This window comes from Ascaphus truei, chromosome 1 (genome assembly GCF_040206685.1).
Source record: "Ascaphus truei isolate aAscTru1 chromosome 1, aAscTru1.hap1, whole genome shotgun sequence".
NCBI lineage: Eukaryota > Metazoa > Chordata > Amphibia > Anura > Ascaphidae > Ascaphus > Ascaphus truei.
The window spans coordinates 420,891,478-420,914,690 of record NC_134483.1 but is presented as its reverse complement, the minus strand read 5'-3'; the positions used below and the strand labels follow the sequence as shown (position 1 = coordinate 420,914,690).

At 45.0% G+C, this 23,213-nt stretch overlaps 1 protein-coding gene across 1 annotated transcript in view; it reads right to left on the bottom strand.

Annotated features, from left to right (window-relative positions):
- SLC7A11 (solute carrier family 7 member 11) overlaps positions 1 to 23,213 on the bottom strand; it is a 271,394-nt gene that overhangs the window by 220,398 nt on the left and 27,783 nt on the right. The window contains exons 2-3 of the mRNA XM_075615257.1: positions 16,065 to 16,191; positions 7,225 to 7,340 (exon numbers count right to left, since the gene is read on the bottom strand). Coding sequence (XP_075471372.1) covers positions 7,225 to 7,340; positions 16,065 to 16,191 — 243 coding nt within the window. The remainder of the gene's footprint in view (positions 1 to 7,224; positions 7,341 to 16,064; positions 16,192 to 23,213) is intronic.

Sequence of the window (23,213 nt, the reverse complement as noted above, 5' to 3'; positions counted from 1 at the left end):
AAGCTCCCTGATCATATTGGGGACCAATGCCGATTTGGTGCAGGCGGTGATCCAAGCATACCTGCAAGAGACCGGCGAACTACCCCTGTCTACCCTACAAATCCACCCAGCACTAAAGGAAGAGTGCTGCAAAATATTGGCCCAAGATGGATTTGGGAATTGTCTAATCACACCAAGGGATTGACCGAGATTCCATCGGGGGAGTAACGATCATGTATACAGCATGCTGCTATCTGGGCCGAGATGAGGCCGATCATCTCTTCTCTCTAGAAAGTATGCCAAAGGAAGATGCCAACCGAGGCAACAAGATTGTGCCAGAGGTATGAGAATGGAAGTCCTCACTGCCAGGGAAGAACAAGGTGTTTATCCAAAACATCTCTCCTTACTCCATGGCCCTTGACTAAGGTCAACGGTTGGGTAGGATATAACCAGTTACCCCCGTCGAGACCATGACTAAATTAAACGCCCCCACCGTACCACATCAACCAGTTGGGCTTGCATTCTACTTTGGGAAAATCAACCCTGTTTGCCGAGTGGAGGGATTGGCTAATGCCAAATTGGAGGAATGCCGGGAGGTTTTCACCACCAGCAAATGGATGTGGGGTGTAGCAAAAACGCCCAACACACCATCCGGCTAAGCGATGTCACTCCCAGTGTTCCCAGTGCATCGCTCCTAGAGATGTGGAGGATGTGAGAGACGTCTTACAAGAAATGGTTTTGCGGGCATTGTAATGGAGTCCCGTAGCCCCTACGCATCACCGATCGTGGTGGTGCAAAAGAAGAATGGATCGGTCCAATTATGTGTAGACTATCGGACCCTGAACAACTGCGCCGTACCTGACCAGTACACTCTTCCGCAGATTGAAGAAATTCTCAATGCGTTGTTGAGAAACCAGTGGCTCCGTGTACTGGACCTAAGATCTTGATACTACCATGTACCAATAAGTGCAGAAGACCAAGAAAAAATGGCATTTGTATGTCCCCTTGGCTTCTACCAATTCACCTGCATGCCCCATGGCATTTGTGTTGCCCCAGCAACATTCCAGCATTTGATGGAGAAGACCATCGGCAACATGAACACACAGGAATGTTTAGTCTACCTGGACGATATCATCATCTTTGCTAAGTCTCTGGAGGAGCACTAGGAATGTCTGCTGAAAGTGTTGGATCGGCTGGGCAAGGAAGGCATGAAGCCGTCTCTGGACACATGCCAGATCTGCCGCACATTGTTGACCTACCTGGGGCACATAGGGTCCGCGAATAGAATAGCTACCGACCCCGTAAAAGTTGAAGCCGTGGTGAACTGCCGAGACCAGAAAACATCATGGAGCTACGCTCCTTCCTAGGTTTCTGTGGATGCAATCACCGCTTCGTGGAAGGGTATTCGAGCAAACCGAAGGCCCTCAACAACCTTCTCAAGATATTCCCCGAGGATACAGGGCGGAAAGCCACCTCTGCTAGACTACCTTTCGGCGACAAGTGGACGTGAGAAGGAGTTCATCAGCCTAAAGAAAAGCCTAACGGAGGCACCCGTTCGAGTTTACACTAATCCCGAGCAGCCATACACGTGGATGCAAGCTTCAATGGCCTAGGTGCGGTCTTGTACCAGAAGTATCCGTTTGGCATCTGGCCATTAGCATATGTCAGTCGTAGTTTGATACCCAGCGAACAGAATTATCCCGTCCACAAGCTGGAATTTCTCGCTCTGAAATGGGCAATTGTGGCCAAACACCACGACTATCTGTATAGAGACACATTCGAAGTAAGAACAGACAACAATCCGTTGACGTACATACTGACATCCGCCAAACTGAAGCCACCTGTCACAGATGGCTGGTTGCTCTCTCAAACTACCAGTTCACGTTGAAGTACAAACAGGGGCCCCTGAACATCGGAGCCGATGGTCTATCCAGAAGACCAGGACTGAGTACCACACCGGACAACGACCTCTGGGAAGAAATCCCTGAACCAGGGATGTGGGCTATTTGTTCGACTACAGCCATTGTGGAAGACAGAGTGGCCTTCTCAGTAGCCACCCAGATGGGATGAATATTGTTACGGGAGACCAGGTTTATCAACACCTTTTATACCGGGATCATTGATTGAGCAAAGCAAAGAGGTAAAATAAATTGTAATTTATTTCAGGAAAAGACATACAGTACACAAAATGTAACACAATTTACACAGTTAACACACTTACTGGGAACGCGGCTAACAAATAAAATCTTCCTTTGAATGAAATTATCACAAACGACCTCTGTAGGAGCCCTTTCCAATGATCGGGAGGTACTCACGAAAGTCCTGGAACGCAAATCAGCATGCAATCCCAGCCGCGACCGCTACGTTCTCAAAAGCGTGACTTAGAAACTTTTCTGACTCAAAATCTCTGAAGCCTGCTCATGTCTAGTCTTCACAGAGCATCTTTGAATTTCCCGCTGATGGTTTGGCGCTTGGAATCTCCTCTCCTGATTGTCTGCAATGCTTCTTATGGGTTTCTGTGTCCCATTCACAAACCCATGTCCCATTCAGAAGGCAATAGGGCTGCACGATCAGGTGGCACACAGCAGCCAATCACGGGACAGGATTACCCTGCTCCCACAAGTTGATACATTTGGTGCGCCAGAGAGCAGTCAGTCGGAGCTGGGACACTGAAGGGTAAGGGTGCATGTGCAGGGTGTCTATTGCCCCTGCACTAGGCCAGACACACCCTATTAGGCCCCAGCTAGGCCCAGACTCCCCTGTGTGTGGCTGCTACTGGGACAGGCACCCTTAGATAGGGACACTGCCCCATTAGCTGATCGGTATCAGGGACACAGCTGAAGATGCCGCACAGCATCAGCAGCCTGTGGTCTGGGACAAGACCACCACCGCATGTAGAGACAATTAAGGGGGGACCTTCCAGCTGGATACCACCCCAAGTGGAGGTGGACTCATCGCTGACGACAACAGCTTGGGACCGAATGGACCCCTATCTTCTGCTACCGGGTGTTGGAGCACCCAGCATGTATTACACTATCTACAAGTGCACCAACTATAACACTGTGGGCAGCGCTGTCACACACTTCAGGGTAAGTTGGCAACTGTGGACACCAGGTGGGGTAGGTGCCCATGGTACCTCTGTACATTGGGGGGACTCTCACTGAGGTGTGGACTGTAGATGGACAGTCTGATACGGTGTGTGGGTTACGGCCATGCGAGGCCTACATTATACATGTGGTACAGTTAAACCTGTTATCTATATAAACAAAAACAGAAAGGCTAGACCATCATACAAAATGACATAACAAATAAAGCAATACCTCAGTGCTCATCTGCTCATGAAAAGGGTCATTTAGTTAAACCCTTTGGCCAAAGGTTTATAAGCCTACAGACATTTCATGGCATGCCCAATCTGCAGGTCCTAACACTACAAGACACAATTCTTATGTACCTCTCTTTTCTGCTGGAGGGAGAAAGACCATACTGGGTCTGTGATACACAGGATCATGATAAAAACTGCTAATTGGAAAGTGGGGCGGGGCGAGCTTTAAACCATGGGGAGGAGGGCCACACCTCCAAGCAACAACAGCTGCATAACCCATCAAGCTCCAGAACCCCAAAACCCACCCTCACATCATATACAGCATATATATTAGTGTCAAAAAGCAGTGCTACTGTGCATGGTAAGATATACAAACAAAAACAGAAAGGCCCAGCGCAACATACAAAATGACACAACATATAGTGCAATACCTTAGTGCTTATCTGCTCATGAAAAAGGGTAATTTAGTTAAACCCTTTTGCCAAAAGGTTATAAGCCTGCAGCCACTTCACGGCATGCCCAATGCTATCTATACAAGTGTGTGCCGTTCTTGTATTGGGTCCTGTGACAGGGTTATCCAGCATTGTTAGGATCCCTCACAGGTGTAGGCGCTGTCACCAAACGAAACAGGTACACCCCAGGCTTACTGCAGTGGAGGAACAGCCTCCCGTGAGCCTACAGGTAACAGCGCACCCACACTCAGTAGCCGTCACATCTCCCATAGGGTGGGGGAAGCAGCGCTACATCATTATTGTCATGAAAATTATCTTTAAAAATAGCCTACAAGTCAAAGACGATAATTTGCTTCCCGCTAATCATGGCAGGTCATACTGTAATAACAGAAGTGTTGTGAACACTTTGCAATTTGGTTTCCTATATTATTCTCAAAACATTTTATGTCGGGATTGCATTTGAATAGATTGTTTTTAGGGGCAATTTGTGCTGTGGTGTTGGAAATATCTGCTATCCTGTCAAATGCTATGTAACCAATATAAGCCCCACAGTATGACTAAACTCTCTCATGCCATTACTGTACCTGTACAGTATGTCTGGAAAAAAAAAATATTGCATGCTTGAATAACATTTAAAATATGTATTTCTACTTCAAGAAGAAAAATATCAGTAAAGCATTTGGTTTCTAAAACGTTCTAGAATTATCCAACAGAAAGCTCCACAGAGCAGAGATGGATTTCTTTTTTGTACCATATGTGAGCATTTTTGCATGTGTAGGCAGGTCCCCCTGTGTCCCCCATGGTTCCCTACCTCCCATTGTGGCTGCGGAGGTGCAGGGAGTGGTCGGCGAGTGCCGGGTAGTTGCGGTGGGGGCTGGAGAAGCGACCGGATTGCCGGAGGCTCCCGGCAGCTCCCTTTGCAGGGTGCCGCCATGTTATATATGCCACTCATGCGCAGTATACTTTGCGCATGCGCAGAGTGCCACCAGTAGTTGCGGCAGCCATCTTGGGACTCCTCACGCATGCACAGTGCAAGCGCAAGTGGCGGCCATTTGGAAATAGCACCGCAGGGGAACTTGAGCCCTATAATGCAGAGGGACAGGAAGTCAGGTGCCCAGATAGACCAATAGGGTGCACAGAATCTACTACAGGGAGAGAGATACAATTGGCACACTCAGAGAAGCACTCCATTCAGAGCTGGGACATCAGAGGGTAGGGGTGCAGGGTGTCAGTAGGCCCCAGCACAAGGCCAGAGACCCCCCATTAGGCCCCGACTCCCACATAGCTTGTGGCTGCTATAGGGATGGACCCTTAGACAGGGACACTGCCCCGCTTAGCATTATCAGTGTCAAGCAGTGCACGTAATAGAATGGCCACAGCAGTTGTGGCCTGTAGTCTGGGACCAGACCACCAACAAATGGCACAGAGACTATCTTCACGTTGGGACACTCCAACCGGATACCACCCCATGTGGAGGCGGACGCCATCGTGGACAACATCTCTGGATCAGCGGATCCCTTATCTTCAGTTGGCGCTACTGGGTGTTGGAGGACCCGGCAGGTATACCACCATTCTACAAGTGCACCTACAGTGCGGGTGTGGACAGCGCTGTTACAATTTTGGGTGGATTGACTCTGTGGATACAGGGTGGTTGGGTGCCCAGGGACACCTCAGTACTTGGGGGTAAACCCCACCGGGGTGTGGACACAGTGTTGGGGCATGGTGTGGAGTATGGCCCTGCGAGGCCTGAGTGGTTCTGTTATTATCATTATTATTTTTACGCATTCAGTAAACTTGTTATACCATACCATTGTCTATTACTTATATAGTGTCCTGCACAGGGTTATCCAACACTGTTAGGATCCCGCGCAGGTGTCACCAGACGGATCAGGTACACTGCTAAAACTCTGACTCAGGCCCTCATTCTCTCCCGTCTTGATTACTGTAACCTCCTGCTGTCCGGCCTTCCTGCCTCTCACCTGTCTTCCCTACAATCTATTCTAAATGCTGCTGCCAGAATCACTCTACTCTTTCCTAGATCTGTCTTAGCAGCTCCCCTCCTGAAATCCCTCTCCTGGCTTCCGATCAAATCCCGCATCTCACACTCCACTCTTCTCCTCAGTTTTAAAGCTTTACACTCTTCTGCCCCTCCTTACATCTCAGCCCTAATTTCTCGTTATGCACCATCCAGACTCTTGCGGTCTTCTCAAGGATGTCTTCTTTCTACCCCCTTTGTATCTAAAGCCCTCTCCCGCCTTAAACCTTTTTCATTGACTGCCCCACACCTCTGAATGCCCTTCCCCTCAGTACCCGTCTAGCACCCTCTCTATCTACCTTTAAGACCCACCTTAAGACACACTTGCTTAAAGTATCATATGAATAGCACTGTGGATATTCTGAACACATGATACATAAAGCTTGGCCCCCTGCAGACGCACTTACCAGAACTCCCTCCTACTGTCTCTGTACGTTCTCCCTACCTACCAATTAGACTGTAAGCTCCTCGGGGCAGGGACTCCTCTACCTTAATGTTACTTTTATGTCTAAAGCACTTATTCCATGATCTGTTATTTATATTATCTGTTATTTATTTGATTACCACTTGTATTACTACTGTGAAGTGCTATGTACATTAATGGCGCTATATAAATAAAGACATACAATACAATACACCCCAGACTCCCAGCAACGGAGGCTCAGGCCTACTGTGGACCACAGTTAACGTACTACACACACAGTAGCCACCATATCTCCCAGGGGGTGGGGGAAGTGCGCTACACCTGTACTGTATGTGATTATTTCTTAGGTTCGTTATGTTTATTTCCTTCTTTTGCTGTGTATTACATTTAATTGTAGCACTGCATATCATATTGCTTTCTTATACAGAAATGATAATAGAAAATAATATTAATAGCGTTACTATGTAAATTTAGCGCCACACGAGTCTTCAAGCATTAAATCTTATTTCACTGTATCTTTATACTTTTTCTACCTCTAGAGTATATGCTTCATCATTATCACCTTTTGTAAAATAATGATACAAAATACTGAAAGCGAGCATTACCCACACAAAGTAGTGTATTCACAGATGCAAGGTCATCTGTTAAGAAAAGTAATGCTGTCAATCACATTTCCTGTTTCCTATGTTCTGCATCCCCAACCACCTTTCTCCACATTACAGATAATGACTACCAGGTGAGTGAGATCAGTACTATTCACAGAGATGTAAATTAGGCTGGGGGTGAGTGCATTTATGGAAGAATGGTGGCATTTCAACCTAAGACTGTTGTGGATGAACATATTCAAGATCCTGTTTACATTTTAGAGAGAACAAATTGTAGTTCAGAATTCACACAATACAGTATATTTTTACATTGTACAATGAATATTACCATATTTATTTTTTCACCTCTCCGACGTCAGGTCTCTTTCTATATAAATAAAAGCCTTTTATAGGCTGTTGGTACTTACTTATGCCCAAAGCTGTAACTAACTTTATAGCAAGGTCTGGTATTTCACATTGTATAAAGAAGGGCTCCAGGATATAACGTCCAAATGCCAGTGATATCACTGCTGTAGCAGCTGGGCTAAAACAAAACAAATAAAGGGATTTATTGTAATGTAAAATGTTTTAAAAGAATCCCTGATAGCTGAAATTCAACACAAGAATATAAATGCATTACACTTAGTATAAGAAAGAATGCTTCTTGCGATTATTTTAATATATATCACATTTTATTCATTATGCAGATTGTGAAATAAAACACTTTTTATTGTTCCATAGTTGTACAAGCTGATGCATAGACACCTAATACATTATAAATACTGTGTTAAATATATTTATATGTAACTCTAAAGGTGAGGATTAAGGCCTAGATTTACTACATTTAACAATGTATGCTTAACGTTTAAATGTGTCCTTCTTGAAATATGACTATTTCAGATTCATAAACAACGTTTTTAAATCATATTTTAACATTGAAATATATAAGTACAAAATAGGTGTAAAGTATAAAGGGTTACACTCTAAACATTTGTGAATTAGATGCAAATTGAATTCGATTTTTAGCAATCTAGGCAAAATAACTTAAGTATCCATTATCACACTGTATGAATTAGGCAATTAGAAAGGATAGAACCAGCCATGCAATAAACTTTGCAGACAGTCTGCATTAATCTGGTAAATTGGTTCAGTGTTCTGAAACTTGACCTCGTAACCTTTGAACTTTCCTTCAATCCCTTCCAAATTTCTTCACAATATACCAACCAACATCAATCCACATGATGCAATAACCTAATAACCCCAAGCCGGAGGTAAAATGGCCACAGCTTTTATTCAACCATACTGTAATTATATATTTAACATTTTCCAAACCAGCATTTACCCCGCCAGAGTACCGAACCTGTCACTCCGCCTCACAATGTGCCAACATTGCATCTGCTATGACAAAACATAATAAAACCTTGTAAAAACATAATACATTATCCTCACTTTAAGCCCCCCACTTTTATTATTATTATTATTATTATTATTAAACAAACCGCTTCTGTTCTGAAGGACTTCTCCCAGGCTGGGAGCCTGTGACTGAGCTCTCAGGCCACTTCCTCCCCACTTTATGACCTCCACAGCACTCACACCTCCCCCTTCCACCATCTCCCCCTTCCACTATCTCCCCCTTCCACCATCTCCCCTTCCACCATCAGCAGTCTCCCTGCCTGTCTCTACCAACATTAATCCATTCATGCTCACTACGGGCCAGATGAATGGATACCCATATCCAAGGCCCAGGGATCCTAATTCTGTGGAAGGAAAAGGGTGTAGGAGTCCATGACTACTAAAATAGGAAGAAAGGGAAAGAGGGGGGAAGATATGTACTGCAGCCATGCTGCACTTCCCCTATATACATGTCATGGCTCACTTTTCATTTATGCCATTACACGAGTATAAAAGTTATTAAAGGTTTAAATCCTAGTAAGATTTATATTTTAGGCACATAAGTTGACTTTGAATTATTAGTTGGGCTTAATAGTTGTAGTGATCTAAAAACTCTGTCTTTAAATTAATTGGACTGTATTCAAATTCAATATGTTTCACTACTTTTTGGAAACCTGTGTGCCAAAAAAACCTTCACCCTATTAAAATAAAAGTGAAGCGGAAGAAAAAGCAACTTTCGATAATAGCAGTGAAGACATGTTTCCCGATATTACAATTAGCATGTAAATAAGTAATCATTGCCACATTACTCATCCACATGCTATTCAATGAGCTTTGCCAAAACATGATTTACCCGTCCAGTAAAATATGTACAGTATTATAGGTAGAAGATGAAACACACTTCCTGCTGCGCGGCACACAATACTCTAAGTGATGAGTGCCCACTTGGAAAAACTCACAGCTCTTATCCAGAACTTTAACAATATAGAAGAGAACCAAAAAATAGCGATCCTCCTAGGAGAAGATGAAGTCAAAGCAGGACTGGCTGCACACTATATCAGCACCTGTCACAGGCTGAGAGACTCCCACTATCCCCCATATCCCTGTGTGTAACTGTTACCCAGGTACTATATAGTCATTTTACCCTACCCCCTGTTATTCATGTACTGTGTAATCATTATACCCTTCCACTGTTATTCATGCTTTGGCAATACTGAAATGTTATTTTGTCATGCCAATAAAGCTTCTTTGATTTGATTTACAGTAGATAACCATGTAATACTTTAGTAACAAACATGGCTGGTTAATAGATATAACTACAGCTACCGTTGCCTAGCTACGATGCCAGGTATGTCTTTAATACCAGGAAAAGGCTTGCACCGCATGACAAGGCGAAGAGGAAGAAAACATGCTTGCCAGATTATACATTATCTTTTTTAATGAATATGACAGAGAGTTTTCTAATTGTTTTGTACAAAGATTTACAAATAAATCTAGGTGAAAACAGGTCAATGAATCCTGAAAGCCCTAAATCCGAGGTGGGCAACCCTGTTGCCAGTCGCCATAAGTTGCGAATTGGCCATGAGAGTGTGGCGAATTTGAGTTTGCCAGCTCCCACAGTAAAATAAACTTTTTCCTGATGGAGTGTTCTGGCTTCCCATTTCTGAACGAGTCAACCAGCAGCAGATGATAGTGCTGAGGTGAGTGAACCAGCAGCAGGTGATAGTGTTGAAGTGAGTGAAGCAGAAGCAGGTGATAGTGCTGAGGTGAGTGAAGCAGACAAACTGTGTGTTGTTTAAAATGTTCCATTGAGCAACCTAATTTCTCAATTTTTACATGGTGTGGTGATTTTCACTTCTCATTCGCCACACCTGTGGCTACATTGAAAAATAGGCTGTCCACCTCTGCCCAAAACAATTAAAAGCACAAATAATCACCATTAAAGAATTGTTACCACTCTTTTCTATGAGATTTATCTATGTGTAATTTCGATAACTATAATAAAACAAATATAGTGGAACATTCACTCACCAATTTGTAGTATAATCATGTCAAAAGGTGCTAGGATCCTGCATCCATACGGCTGGACACGTAATAACAAAATACCTGGTAGGATCAGTACTCAATTATAGACTAAAATAGAAAAATATACACTCACATGTTCCTTTTGATATTAAATTGTTTAAAAATATCAAGAGGGATTAGTCTGCAGACACACACTGTTAACACAGCAAACAGAGTAACATTTCAACCCCCCCTTACCCTTAAAGCCAGACAAAGGGGTCAGGGGGCTTGAAATGTTGCTCAGTTTGCTGTGTTAACAGTGTGTGTCTGCAGACTAATCCCCCTTGATATTTTTTAAATATTTTTGTGATTTGTCTGTATATTAAAGTGAAAACAGAAAAATGTTGCGCTCAATGTGGTCTGTGCTAGAGAATAGTGACTTATATATAAATTAATAATACAACCTGATAGGTGATGTTTTGTGCTGCTGATCAGTGGGAATGGTTCAAACACCAAGCTAGATAGAAACAAAAAAAGAACAGCGCAAAAAAACCATAGTGTAGTATATTTAAATAGTTTTTAAAAAAAATAAAGGTGAGTATTGCACGTACATCAAAAAGAAGGGTTAATAGCAAGACATGTTAGGGACATGTTACCACTCGGCAGGCATAACGACTCTGCATCCAGATACCAGCATCTTGAGGGAGGACGTCCAATTCCCGGTGCCTGTATCCCGTTATGCCTGCCGAGTGGTAACATGTCCCTAACATGTCTTGCTATTAACCCTTCTTTTTGATGTACGTGCAATACTCACCTTTATTTTTTTATAAAACTATTTAAATATACTACACTATGGTTTTTTTGCGCTGTTCTTTTTTTGTGTCTGTATATTAAAGAAGAAATCTATTTGATATCAAAAGGAACATGTGAGTGTATTTTTTTGCTATTTTTGAGTACTAATCCTACCAGGTATTTTATATTTCAATAACACAAATGATTGAATAATTCAATGAAGGGAGCATGTTGATTTTGCTTCTTGCTTTGCGGCTCTGGGGAAAGTACAAGCTGCGGCTACCTAGAGTGTGTCCATTTTTCGCCATTGGACGCCCCCCAGCGTTAATACCCGCTGCTGAGGGTAGTCTACCACAGCTTTCCAGGGGGAAGTAAAGCTGGTTACATTTGTATATAAAACACAGCACTGTGAATAAACAGTGTGTCCCTCCTACAAGTAGCTTGTTCTGCATTGTTAATTCATATGTGTTTGTGAATGATTTCAATGCAAAACTTTTTTCTTGATATTTCATCTTAATTTTGCTGAAAATCAAATTACATAAAATGGTAAATAATATTTTGTTAAAATAAGTCTGAGGTACAAGAACACTGACATTTTATTTAAAAGAAGTTATTGTGTGATCATGAGAGGAAAATAATCTACATGCTAAGGCAGGCCACATGTAAGTACATTAGACAATGTAACCATACAGTAATCATGCAACACACGCTATCTTACTTTACAGTTCAATCCTCAAATTAAAAAAAACAACTGAGTAAAGATGATTTTGCTTGATAGCAGAATCATACATATACATTACAGTATAGGTTTAATCACTGTGAAATACTGATTCATGAGCGTGTAGTGTGGATAACTATAGTATCAAAGATACCATGGTGCAAGTGATGTGCAAAGCTAATGACAAATGTATTAGACAAGAAGGTTACATTTCGTTCAATGACACTCTTGGATGGAATATTTGAACCTTTTTGGCATTCACAAGCAGATAATCTGCAGGTATCCAATTATGACCAGATAGTCATTAGCAAGAGGAATATGAAGAGATGTGTTATTCAACCAGAACATTTTCGTTTTGCATCTTCAATTATTGCAGTACTAAATTGCTTCTATAGAATGGTTGTACTGCCATAAACATCTATAATAGATGACCTATGAGAAAAGGTTCTAACAATTGTGTGAGTCACCTTCAGATAATGGTGATGCAATTTATGTTAGAATGGGTGTTTCCATCATTCATGAGATCATCAGGATCCTGACAGATTTACAGTCACGATGACTTGTATTTTCTTTGACGCCTCATTTTTTTAATATAATGTGTTCAAATTTTTTTCCTGCTCATTATTCTTAATGTAAACAAATGCATGCAAACTTTTGAAAGATGTTATGTATTTACTAAGCAATTTTAGGCAGTTTATGGGTGTCAACAGTTATATCATCTGAACCCTCCTTGCCCCGCTCCCTAAAGAGGTCACATCAGTGGAATTGTGTAGAAGGCATCTGCAATTATTTACCTTGTCTCAGGGGCTGGAGTGGTCTGCTGGGCGATGGAAAAGATGGGCACCAGGAGTTTTCTAGTGCAACATCAATCTTTATTAAAGTCCCCATGTTGGGGACACTGCAGTCACCGTACATCGTAGATTGACTTGATTGCACATATTTGAATCATATCAATGATTATACAGATATTCCCTGAGTGCCCACTCTTAACACACATGGGAGGTGCATCTTCCTATTACTTTAGTGATATTCTTAGTGATATTCATCCGTTTTTTAGGGTTCTCCCTTCTTATCCATATACTTGAAGTTCCTTTCAGAACCAGAGATCCTGGTCTGTGTAACCTTACCGTTACTTCTCCAACCCTGCTTTGGAACTGCCACTTCCTCAGGGGCTACTGAACACTGTGGATGAGGATCTGCTTGTAGGGTTGATTCCCATACATCCTTGTGGCACTTCTGCTTTGCACACTGAGGCATGTCTGTATTCCATTTCCTGGAACATGCTCTTACATATTGTGGCCATACTAGAGGATCCTAATTTTTGTGGTGTAGTCCCTAACAGGAAGACAACAAAAGGGGGCCTGACCTAAGCTATAACTTGGGAAATGCTTTCCCTAACTCTCATCTATGAAACTGCTCTTCTGCTGCCATGCTGGAACTCCCTCCCAAACTCCTATTCTCTATTATACTGTACCTCTGATGACACAGTATGCTATGTCCCCACTGGGTGAAGCTTATCTCTAATCTATTGTTAACTCCTAGTGTACTTTTAGTAACCAGTAGGGGGTTACACATGAATTACTGGTACAAGGGCAAGTATTACAGATATAATTGGGAATTGGAGAGAAAATCTGAACCAAGAAACTTACAGTTTCAGTGTAACGCTTGTGCTGCCCACGAGCAAGACAGGACCCTGGTACTGAGGTGGGGAAGTAGTAAACCCCGCACCCACACACACCAGCGGAAGCGTGCCTGGCAGGCGAATTGTCAAACGTAGCCGGGTCATGTTGGAGAGAGTGGGTAAGTTGATACTTGCCAAGGTCTTGGAATGGAGAGTTCAGAATAGTCAAGTCCGTAGCTGTGGTCTGGGGTTGGAGAGAATACAAAAAGGGGTAACGGTGGTGCTCCCTTGTGGTAAGAAATATAATGTTACACAGTCCCTCTTAGGGATAAGGTCTAAGATGAATAGATTAAAGTGAAATAAATTAAAAGATACTGGCCCTGATGTTGCTGCAGCTCAATCAAGAAGGATTATTCCATGAGCCTTAGTTGATATGTGAATGGTCGTGGAGATGAGTGCATACAAATGAGGAAACAGATAATATGAATTAAGTACCAAAAACAATCTTAAACAATTTTAGACGTGAGGGTGGTGTTGGATTATAATAAGAACTAAGTCTACTCACACGGGCATGTGTGAGCGAAAACCCTCAGTGGTGTCTTTATCTTTATCCACAATTGGATGCTTCTCACTGTCACCTGATGTCCTCAGTGGTTGCAGAAGACTCGTCACAGTGGAACAGAGAAAAGGCACAGTGGCCCAATATGAATAATGATTGGGTAATAGGTATTAATGGATATTTTGGGGGAGGTGTCTGAATAAATAAAATAATTTACTCACACGGCATGTGTGAGTAACGATCACTCAACGGTGTCTTTATTTAGTTGCTTCTCTCCAATAGCAGACGTAGTGATCACTAGATGTAATCTGTACACACGATAAATTGCTTCCCTATTGTCACTAAGGTTCGTGGGGAGCTCGTTGCAATGGATAGATCAGCAGAGAGCAAAAGTAGTATCAGCTAAGTGACAGCATATATCACAACAGGGGATACAGGAGGGGATGATAACCAAATGGTTATCGTCAATGGTCAATGGTGAGAAGCATCCAATTGTGGATAAAGATAAAGACAACACTGAGGGTTTTCACTCACACATGCCTGTGTGAGTAGACTTAGTTCTTATTATAATCCAACACCACCCTCACCTCTAAAATTGTTTAAGATTGTTTCTGGGGTTGGAGAGGTCAGAATCGTGGTAGTCCGTATAGCCGTGGTCTGGGGTTGGAGAGGTTAGAATCGTGGAGGGCCATATAACCGTGGTCTGGGTTGGAGAGGTCCGCAGAGTTGAGGGTAAGCCGGGGTCAATATCCAGAGGGGTTCCAAAGTCAAGCCGGGTTGGTACACGAAGAGTTAAACTGCAAAAGAACTCAGAACAAGGAGCAAGGCAATACAGACGCAGGAGCTCAAGGCTACAACAAGTTATGCTCAGCAAGGTAGGAAAGGAACTGCAGGGTATTTGTAGCACACAGAAACCAGTAGCAAGGGAGGCAGAGTGGAGACGCAGCCTCCACGGAGGCAAGGATTGGCTGCAGGAGACAAGTAGGCTACACGAGAACTTGCCACGCAGCTGGGGAGCGGTGCATGTCGTCACGTATGCACACCGCGCGAGAGATGCGCCACACGTCTGAGGGGCGGAGCTTAGCTCCGTGGCACACTAGAAGAGCTGTGCGCGCTCTTTAAGCAGAGCGGAGGTTTGAGAGATGACAGGTAAGAAGGGAACACGTTGCAAAGGACGTGTTCCCCGATTCCTTACATTGAGTAATTGAATTTAAGATCTCTTTATATATTCAATTGACTTGCGTTCTGTCAGGGAGGTTTTGTAAAGAACATTGTATTTTTCAGTTTATAATCAGGGCAAAACCCTATAGAAAGAACTCGTAGTGTTGGAATTTAGGATAAATTGACCAATAACAGGTGACAAAAGTTCTGAAATGTTTCCTTTAGAAAGTAAATATTCAGCTAAGATGTTGAAGTACGCTGAGTAAGCTGAGTAGTTGCCCCGGAGTATAGCAACTGTTAATGATTCCAGAGGCATTTTATTGTTATAGAGAACACATTTATATGTGACAGAAGTGAAAAAGCAGTTGAAACAGGTGGGATGATGCATTTTCTTTCAGGTCATGTGTTTTTCTTCTCTTTAATAAACACTGGTGAAGAAGGGTGGGTTTTGAAAATCTCACTGTTGCAGACAACACTCTTATCCACTTCACCCTGAGGTTTATGTCGAAATAGCTGCAATTATTACTGCACTGGGATAAACATACAAGTGAATTTTGGGCAATACATGTGGTGGTAAAGAAGATACAGTAATTTGGACCTTTATATACTTTTAGATTAAAAAAAATAATGCCTTCTTGTCTAAAAGCAATTGCAGTCTATAAACTCATCTATGTTAGAGATTTCTAAATATTTTGTGATGGGTGCTGACTGCAGATATTTTTACAGTTTAATGTTGAAGTAAAAAAAATATTCAAAACTGTTTTAGTTGCAGGGGTAATATAAATAAGTGAAATGCAAAAGCTTTAAAAAACAATGCATGGATATCAAACTCTTATCATGTTATAGTATTCATGTTATAGCATTTCTTTGAAATGTAATTTAATTGAAAACATATTTACAAGCTTTCTGGTGTTTCAAAATAAATTAGACAGACATATAATTACAGTATATATTCAAGTGTGACAATGATATTACAAAAGTACAGGATAAACCCGAATGAAAAAGAAGCCTGGTTACTCACCGAATTACCAATAGTTCCACCCACACTCTCACAAATGCAGGCAATGGACCAAAAGCCTCCAAAATATATGTATAGTGCCCTCCAGATTTTTTGATACATGTTCCAAGTTCAGCATAGCACAGAGCACCTTTAAAAAGGAAAATAATAAACCATGTCAGATTGCTGTGTGATACATTGCTGCTTCATTGGGGCACTGAAATATAAAAACAAATGATATTTCCGTTTCTCTGATGCAATGAAGCACAGGCTCAGGTCTTCAGTCTACTTTCCAGCAGCAGGTACAGTAACTACTGATATTTGACAACATTTCCTACCTCATCTCCCAGGGCTTCTCTAGTCCCTTAAATGGAAATTTGTGAAAAAATTCCACTGTTCCAACATTTATAAAAATTCAACAAGCTTTTAAAACAAATTATTTATTGAAAATAAATAATAAAATACTGAAATAAATTTGCAGGAAACCCCTAAAGGAAAAACCATAGATAGGGCACAGTCATACAGAAATATGCCATTGTAACATTGGTTTCCAAGTTGGTAATGAGTAATACTGTGGTGTGTTGTCTATATACTGGAATAGGCCTAGAAGTCTACTATTCCAGCGTTTCCCAAATGGTGGGTCGCGACCCGGCACTGGGCCACGGAACCAAAATTGCCAGGTTGCAGCGAAGCTGGCGCGCGGTGTGTCGCCCCCCCACCCCACCCTGCTCAAGTTTAAAAAAATGGCGCCGCCCCCCCCCTGCTCCCTCGCTCCCCCCCCTGCTCCCCCGCTCCACCCCTGCTCCCCCGCTTCCCCGCTCGCAACGTGGGACGGAGGAGGAAGTACCAGCTCCTCTGCGGCCCGCACGTTATGTGGGACGGGGGGGGGGAGTACTAGCTCCTACTGCGGCCTGCTTCCCTCCACGGCCAGCTTCCCGAGCTCACCTCCCGTGCCCCCCCCCTGGCATCTGGCGTCAAGGTAAGTCACCCACCCAGTCACTGTCACCCACCCAATCACCCACCCAGTCACTGTCACCCAGTCACTGTCACCTAGTCACTCTCTCCCACCCAGTCACTGTCTCCCACCCACCCAGTCACTGTCACTCACCCAGTCACTGTCACCGACCCATCCATTCACTGTCACCCACCCACCCAGTCACTGTCACCCACCCACCCAGTCACTGTCACCCATCCAGTCACTTTTACCCACCCAGTCACTGTCACCCACCCAGTCACTGTCGCCCACCCATCCACTGTCACCTACCCAGTCACTGTCACCCAGTCACTGTCTCCCACCCACCCAGTCACTGTCTCCCACTCACCCAGTCACTGTCTAAGTCACTGTCTCCCACCCACCCAGTCACTCTCTCCCATCCACTCAGTCACTGTCTAAGTCACTGTCATGTGTCACTGTCACCCACCCACCCACCCTGTCACTGTCACCCTGTCACTGTCACCTACCCTGTCACTGTCACCCACTCACTGTCACCTAGTCACTCTCTCCCACCCAGTCACTGTCTCCCACCCACCCAGTCACTGTCACCCACCCAGTCACTGTCACCCACCCATCCATTCACTGTCACCCACCCAGTCACTGTCATCCAGTCACTGTCTCCGACCCACCCAGTCACTGTCTCCCACCCACCCAGTCACTGTCTAAGTCACTGTCTCCCACCCACCCAGTCACTGTCTCCCACCCACCCAGTCACTGTCTAAGTCACTGTCACCCACCCACCCACCCTGTCACTGTCAACCCTGTAACTGTCACCCACCCACCCAATCACCCACCCAGTCACTGTCAGCCACCCACCCAGACACTGTCACCCACCCAGTCACTGTCACCCACCCACCCAGTCACTGTCACCCACCCAGTCACTGTCACCCACCCACCCAGTCACTGTCACCCACCCAGTCACTGTCACCCACCCACCCAGTCACTGTCACCCACCCAGTCACTGTCACCCACCCAGTCACTGTCACCCACCCAGTCACTGTCACCCACCCATCCACTGTCACCCACCCAGTCACTGTCTCCCACCCACGCACCCAGTTACTGTCTGTCACTGTCTCCCACCCACCCAGTCACTGTCTCCCACCCACCCACTCAGTCACTGTCTAAGTCACTGTCTCCCACCCTGTCAACCACCCACCCACCCTGTCACCCACCCACCAAATCACCCACCCAGTCACTGTCACCCACCCACCCAGTCACTGACACCCACCCAGTCACTGTCACCCACCCAGTCACTGTCACCCACCCAGTCATTGACACCCAGTTACTGTCACCCATCCACTGTCACACACCTAGTCACTGCCACCAGTCACTGTCACCCACCCACCCAGTCACTGTCACCAGTCACTGTCACCCACCCACCCAGTCACTGTCACCCACCCAGTCACTGTCACCCACCCAGTCACTGTCACCCACCCAGTCACTGTCACCCACCCAGTCACTGTCACCCACCCACCCAGTCACTGTCACCCACCCAGTCACTGTCACCCACCCAGTCACTGTCACTCACCCAGTCACTGTCACCCACCCATCCACTGTCACCCACCCAGTCACTGTCTCCCACCCAAGCACCCAGTTACTGTCTGTCACTGTCTCCCACCCACCCAGTCACTGTCTCCCACCCACCCACCCAGTCACTGTCTAAGTCACTGTTTCCCACCCACCCAGTCACTGTCACCCACCCACCCTGTCAGTGTCACCCACCCACCAAATCACCCACCCAGTCACTGTCACCCACCCAGTCACTGTCACCCACCCACCCAGTCACTGTCACCCACCCAGTCACTGTCACCCACCCAGTCACTGTCACCCACCCAGTCATTGACACCCAGTCACTGTCACCCATCCACTGTCACACACCCAGTCACTGTCACCAGTCACTGTCTCCCACCCAACCAGTCACTTTCTAAGTCACTGTCTCCCACCCACCCAGTCACTGTCTGCCACCCACCCACCCAGTCACTGTCTAAGTCACTGTCAACCCAGTCACTGTCTAAGTCACTGTCTTCCATGTCACTGTATCCCAATGTCACGGTCTCCCACCCAATGTCACTGTCTAAAGTCACTGTCTACCCACCCACACTGTCACTGTCTCCCACCCACCCTGTCACTGTCTCCCACCCACCCACCCTGTCACTGTCTGTGTCACTGTCTCCCACCCAACCACCCAGTCATTGTCTCCCACCCAAAGTCACTGTCTCCCAGCCACCCACCCACCCAGTCACTGTCTCCCACCCACCCAGTCACCGTCTCCCAAATCACTGTCCCACCCAGTCACTGTCTCCAACCCACCAACCCATTCACTGTCTCCCACCCACCCACTGTCTCCCACCCACCGTCATTCACCCAACCATTATTCACCCAACCACCCACCCACCGTCATTCACTCAACTGTCATTCTACTGTAATTCACCCACCCACTCACCCACCCAGGCAGGCAGTCACATGTCTTTTGTTGAAAATACAGATAAAAACATTACAATGCAACCTGTTTATTGTTATATCTCAATAAGAAAGCAGTTAAGTAAAAGTTGTGCGCTAAAAGATATTTTTTCCTGGTAGGTGTGCTATGGGTTTGGGGGGGGGGGGCCTGCTCCTTTCATTTGTCCCGGGCCCCATAATTTCTGTTGGCAGCTTTGGATAGGAGGTAGGAGGTGGTAAGGGGGGGCGGGTGGTGTTGTACCTGTGTGTCCTGGCGCTCCCTTCCCCCCGGTCCCCTTGGTGCGGGAGATGGGCACGGGGGCGGGCAACGGTGGCTGTGCGGTCGCTGGCGGGCAGGGGGAGTCGCTGGAGCCGTCTGCTTTGATCGCCGTCCTTTCCTCTCTCCCCCACCCCTCCCCCCCTCCAGTCACTCACATCCGTCGCTGCCTGTAATTCACTGTGTGTGTCTGTGTGTTTATAGGGGACAGTGAGTGTGTGTGTATCAGTGGCTGTGTGTGTGTGTGTGTGTGTGTGTGTGTGTATCAGTATCAGTGTGTGTGTGTGTATCAGTGTCTGTGTGTGTGTATCAGTGTGTGTGTGTATCAGTGTCTGTGTGTGTGCGTGTGTGTATCAGTTTGTGTGTGTGCGTATCAGTGTGTGTGTATCAGTGTCTGTGTGTGTGTATCTGTGTCTGTGTGTTTGTGTGTGTGTATCAGTGTCTGTGTGTGTGTGTAGCAGTGCCTCTGTGTGTATGGGTGTGTGCATCAGTGTGTGTGTGTGTGTGTGTGTGTGTGTGTGTGTGTGTGTGTGTGTGTGTGTGTGTGTGTGTGTGTGTGTGTGTGTGTGTGTGTGTGTGTGTGTGTGTGTGTGTGTGTGTGTGTGTGTGTGTAGCAGTGTCTCTGTGTGGCTGCGTGTGTGTCAGTGGCTGCGTGTGTGTCAGTGGCTGTTTGTGTATCAGTGGTTGTGTGTGTATCAGTGTCTCTGTGTGTGTGTGTGTATCAGTGTGTGTGCGTGTGTGTCAGTGGCTGCGTGTGTGTCAGTGGCTGCGTGTGTGTCAGTGGCTGCGTGTGTGTGTCAGTGGCTGTGTGTGTGTGTATCAGTGGCTGTGTGCGTGTGTGTCAGTGGATATGTGTGTATCAGTGGCTGTGTGTGTGTATCAGTGGCTGTGTGTGTATCAGTGTCTGTGTGTGTATCAGTGTCTGTGTGTGTGTGTATCAGTGTGTGTGCGTGTGTGTCAGTGGATGCGTGTGTGTCAGTGGCTGCGTGTGTGTCAGTGACTGTGTGTCTGTCAGTGGCTGGGTGTCTGTCAGTGGCTCTGTGTGTGTGTGTGTGTGTATCAATGGCGGTGTGTGTGTGTGTCAGTGGCTGTGTGTGTGTGTGTATATCAGTGGCTGTGTGTGTGTGCGTGTGCAGGCCAGCAGTGGCTGTGTCTGTGTGGGTGTCTGTGCGTGGTCAGTGTCAGTGTTGGTCTGTCTGTGTGAGTGTCTGTAGGTCAGTGACTGTGTGCGCCTTTGAAGGTCTTGGAGAGAATGGGGGGGGGGAGAGAGAGAATAGAGGGGATTGGGAGAATATATGAAATCTAACTGTTTTATTTTACCTATAGGCCAGTATAGGCGATAACATTTTTAGTCGGTCACAAAGAAGAAGTTAAAAAATAACCGGGTCACGGAAAAAAAAGTTTAGGAAACGCTGAACTAGGCAAACTGCATTGCATGTAACTAATGCTTAATAATGATTGATACTTTACACAGTGACAGTGAGTGTATAGACAGGCCCAGTCAAATACCTGGCTACTTTTGCCCAGTGTACAATTGAACACCAGTGTGAGCAATGAACAGGTGTAATGGAGAATGATAATCCAGAACAACAGTCCTCTACAGTATGTCTCAACCCCTCTGTGTACAAAGAGAGTAACAGGGTAGCTGTTAGATATAAATATATAGATATATGTACAATAGAGGTCTGCGCTAGTGTATGAATTGCCAGAAATAGATGGTACTAAATAATAAATGAATATAAATTGTAAATATTAAAATAAATAGAATATAACCTTAAAAAATGAATATATTCCAAAAATGCATGTAATTCAATGTCTAATAAAAAACAGCTAACAAAATGCAAATAAACATAAAAATGAATATGTAGTGCTGTGAACTTTCCTTTTTCTGCTCAATGCAGATAGTCCTATAGAGTCCAAACAATTGTGTCCAATAATTGGGGAGTAAATGTAGCACTGACAGGAAAAACAGGCAGCTTCTTTAAAAGGGTACAACGACCTCCCTCTCCACCTGCATAGAAAAATAAAAGAAGAAAAAAAGCGCCAAATCCTAGTGCATTACTGTGCAAAATCGATATATTTAATTCCCAAAAATCTCAATAAAAATGAACTCACAAACATAGAACAATTAAAAGCATGTTATGAGATATACTCATGCTCCTAGGACCAGGAAACGCTGCTTCGCTGCTGTATTCACTCCGTGACACCACTGGATCAGAATGCTGCCTTTGTTGTTCACCGCCTGCAGGAACTGACGTATCAGGCACTCCGCGATGATCTCTCACCGGATACACACCAACAGATGCTCTTTGGTTCCCACCGGGGACGGTAGATGCCGCGGACCAGCGGATGATGTCACGAAAATCGTGCTGGATACCGGACCGGTAAAGATCCCAAGCAGTTCTGTAGCAAGCATTTGTGAAGGTCCACTGCACACCTTCCCTACGCGTTTCATCAGATTGACTGACTTCTTCAGGGGATGGGCCTGAAGAAGTCAGTCAATCTGATGAAACGCGTAGGGAAGGTGTGCAGTGGACCTTCACAAACGCTTGCTACAGAACTGCTTGGGATGTTTACCGGTCCGGTATCCAGCACGATTTTCGTGACGTCATCCGCTGGTCCGCGGCATCTACCGTCCCCGGTGGGAACCAAAGAGCATCTGTTGGTGTGTATCCGGTGAGAGATCATCGCGGAGTGCCTGATACGTCAGTTCCTGCAGGCGGTGAACAACGAAGGCAGCATTCTGATCCAGTGGTGTCACGGAGTGAATACAGCAGCGAAGCAGCGTTTCCTGGTCCTAGGAGCATGAGTATATCTCATAACATGCTTTTAATTGTTCTATGTTTGTGAGTTCATTTTTATTGAGATTTTGGGGAATTAAATATATCGATTTTGCACAGTAATGCACTAGGATTTGGCGCTTTTTTTCTTCTTTTATTTTTCCATAAATATATAGATGTAGATACAACCAGTTATATTGCATTTGAAAGATTATTAGGTTCCTACAGCAGTACAAACAGTAATGGAGGGGTAACTGTCGCTTGTAAAATATGTATGCTCATACTGTATTCATGTAAATTTGGCAAACAACTTTAATTATTTAATGTACAATGCACAATTATGACATTTTTTGCATGTAGCCATGGCTGGTCCAGACTGCCTCTCTGCCCCCTGTCACATAAGTCATTAGTAGCTACAGGCTGTGGCAGGCTATCCTAGGGGCATTGAACCACCCTCATAATGACAATCTGAGTGTCAGGAGTGGTTGTGATACAGGGTCTGTGTACAGCAAATTATGGTGCAGACCTTGTGCCTTCCCCTTCTGGTGTCTCAGAGAGGAAGTACTAAATTAGGGTTCTAAAGAGGGTTCTCTTCCACCCCTGCTTGGGAGAGGAGGTGTGTGCAGTTTCTTCCCAGCTGGGGTTGAGACATGCTAGCCAGTCCCTCCTGGGGAGAGAGAGGA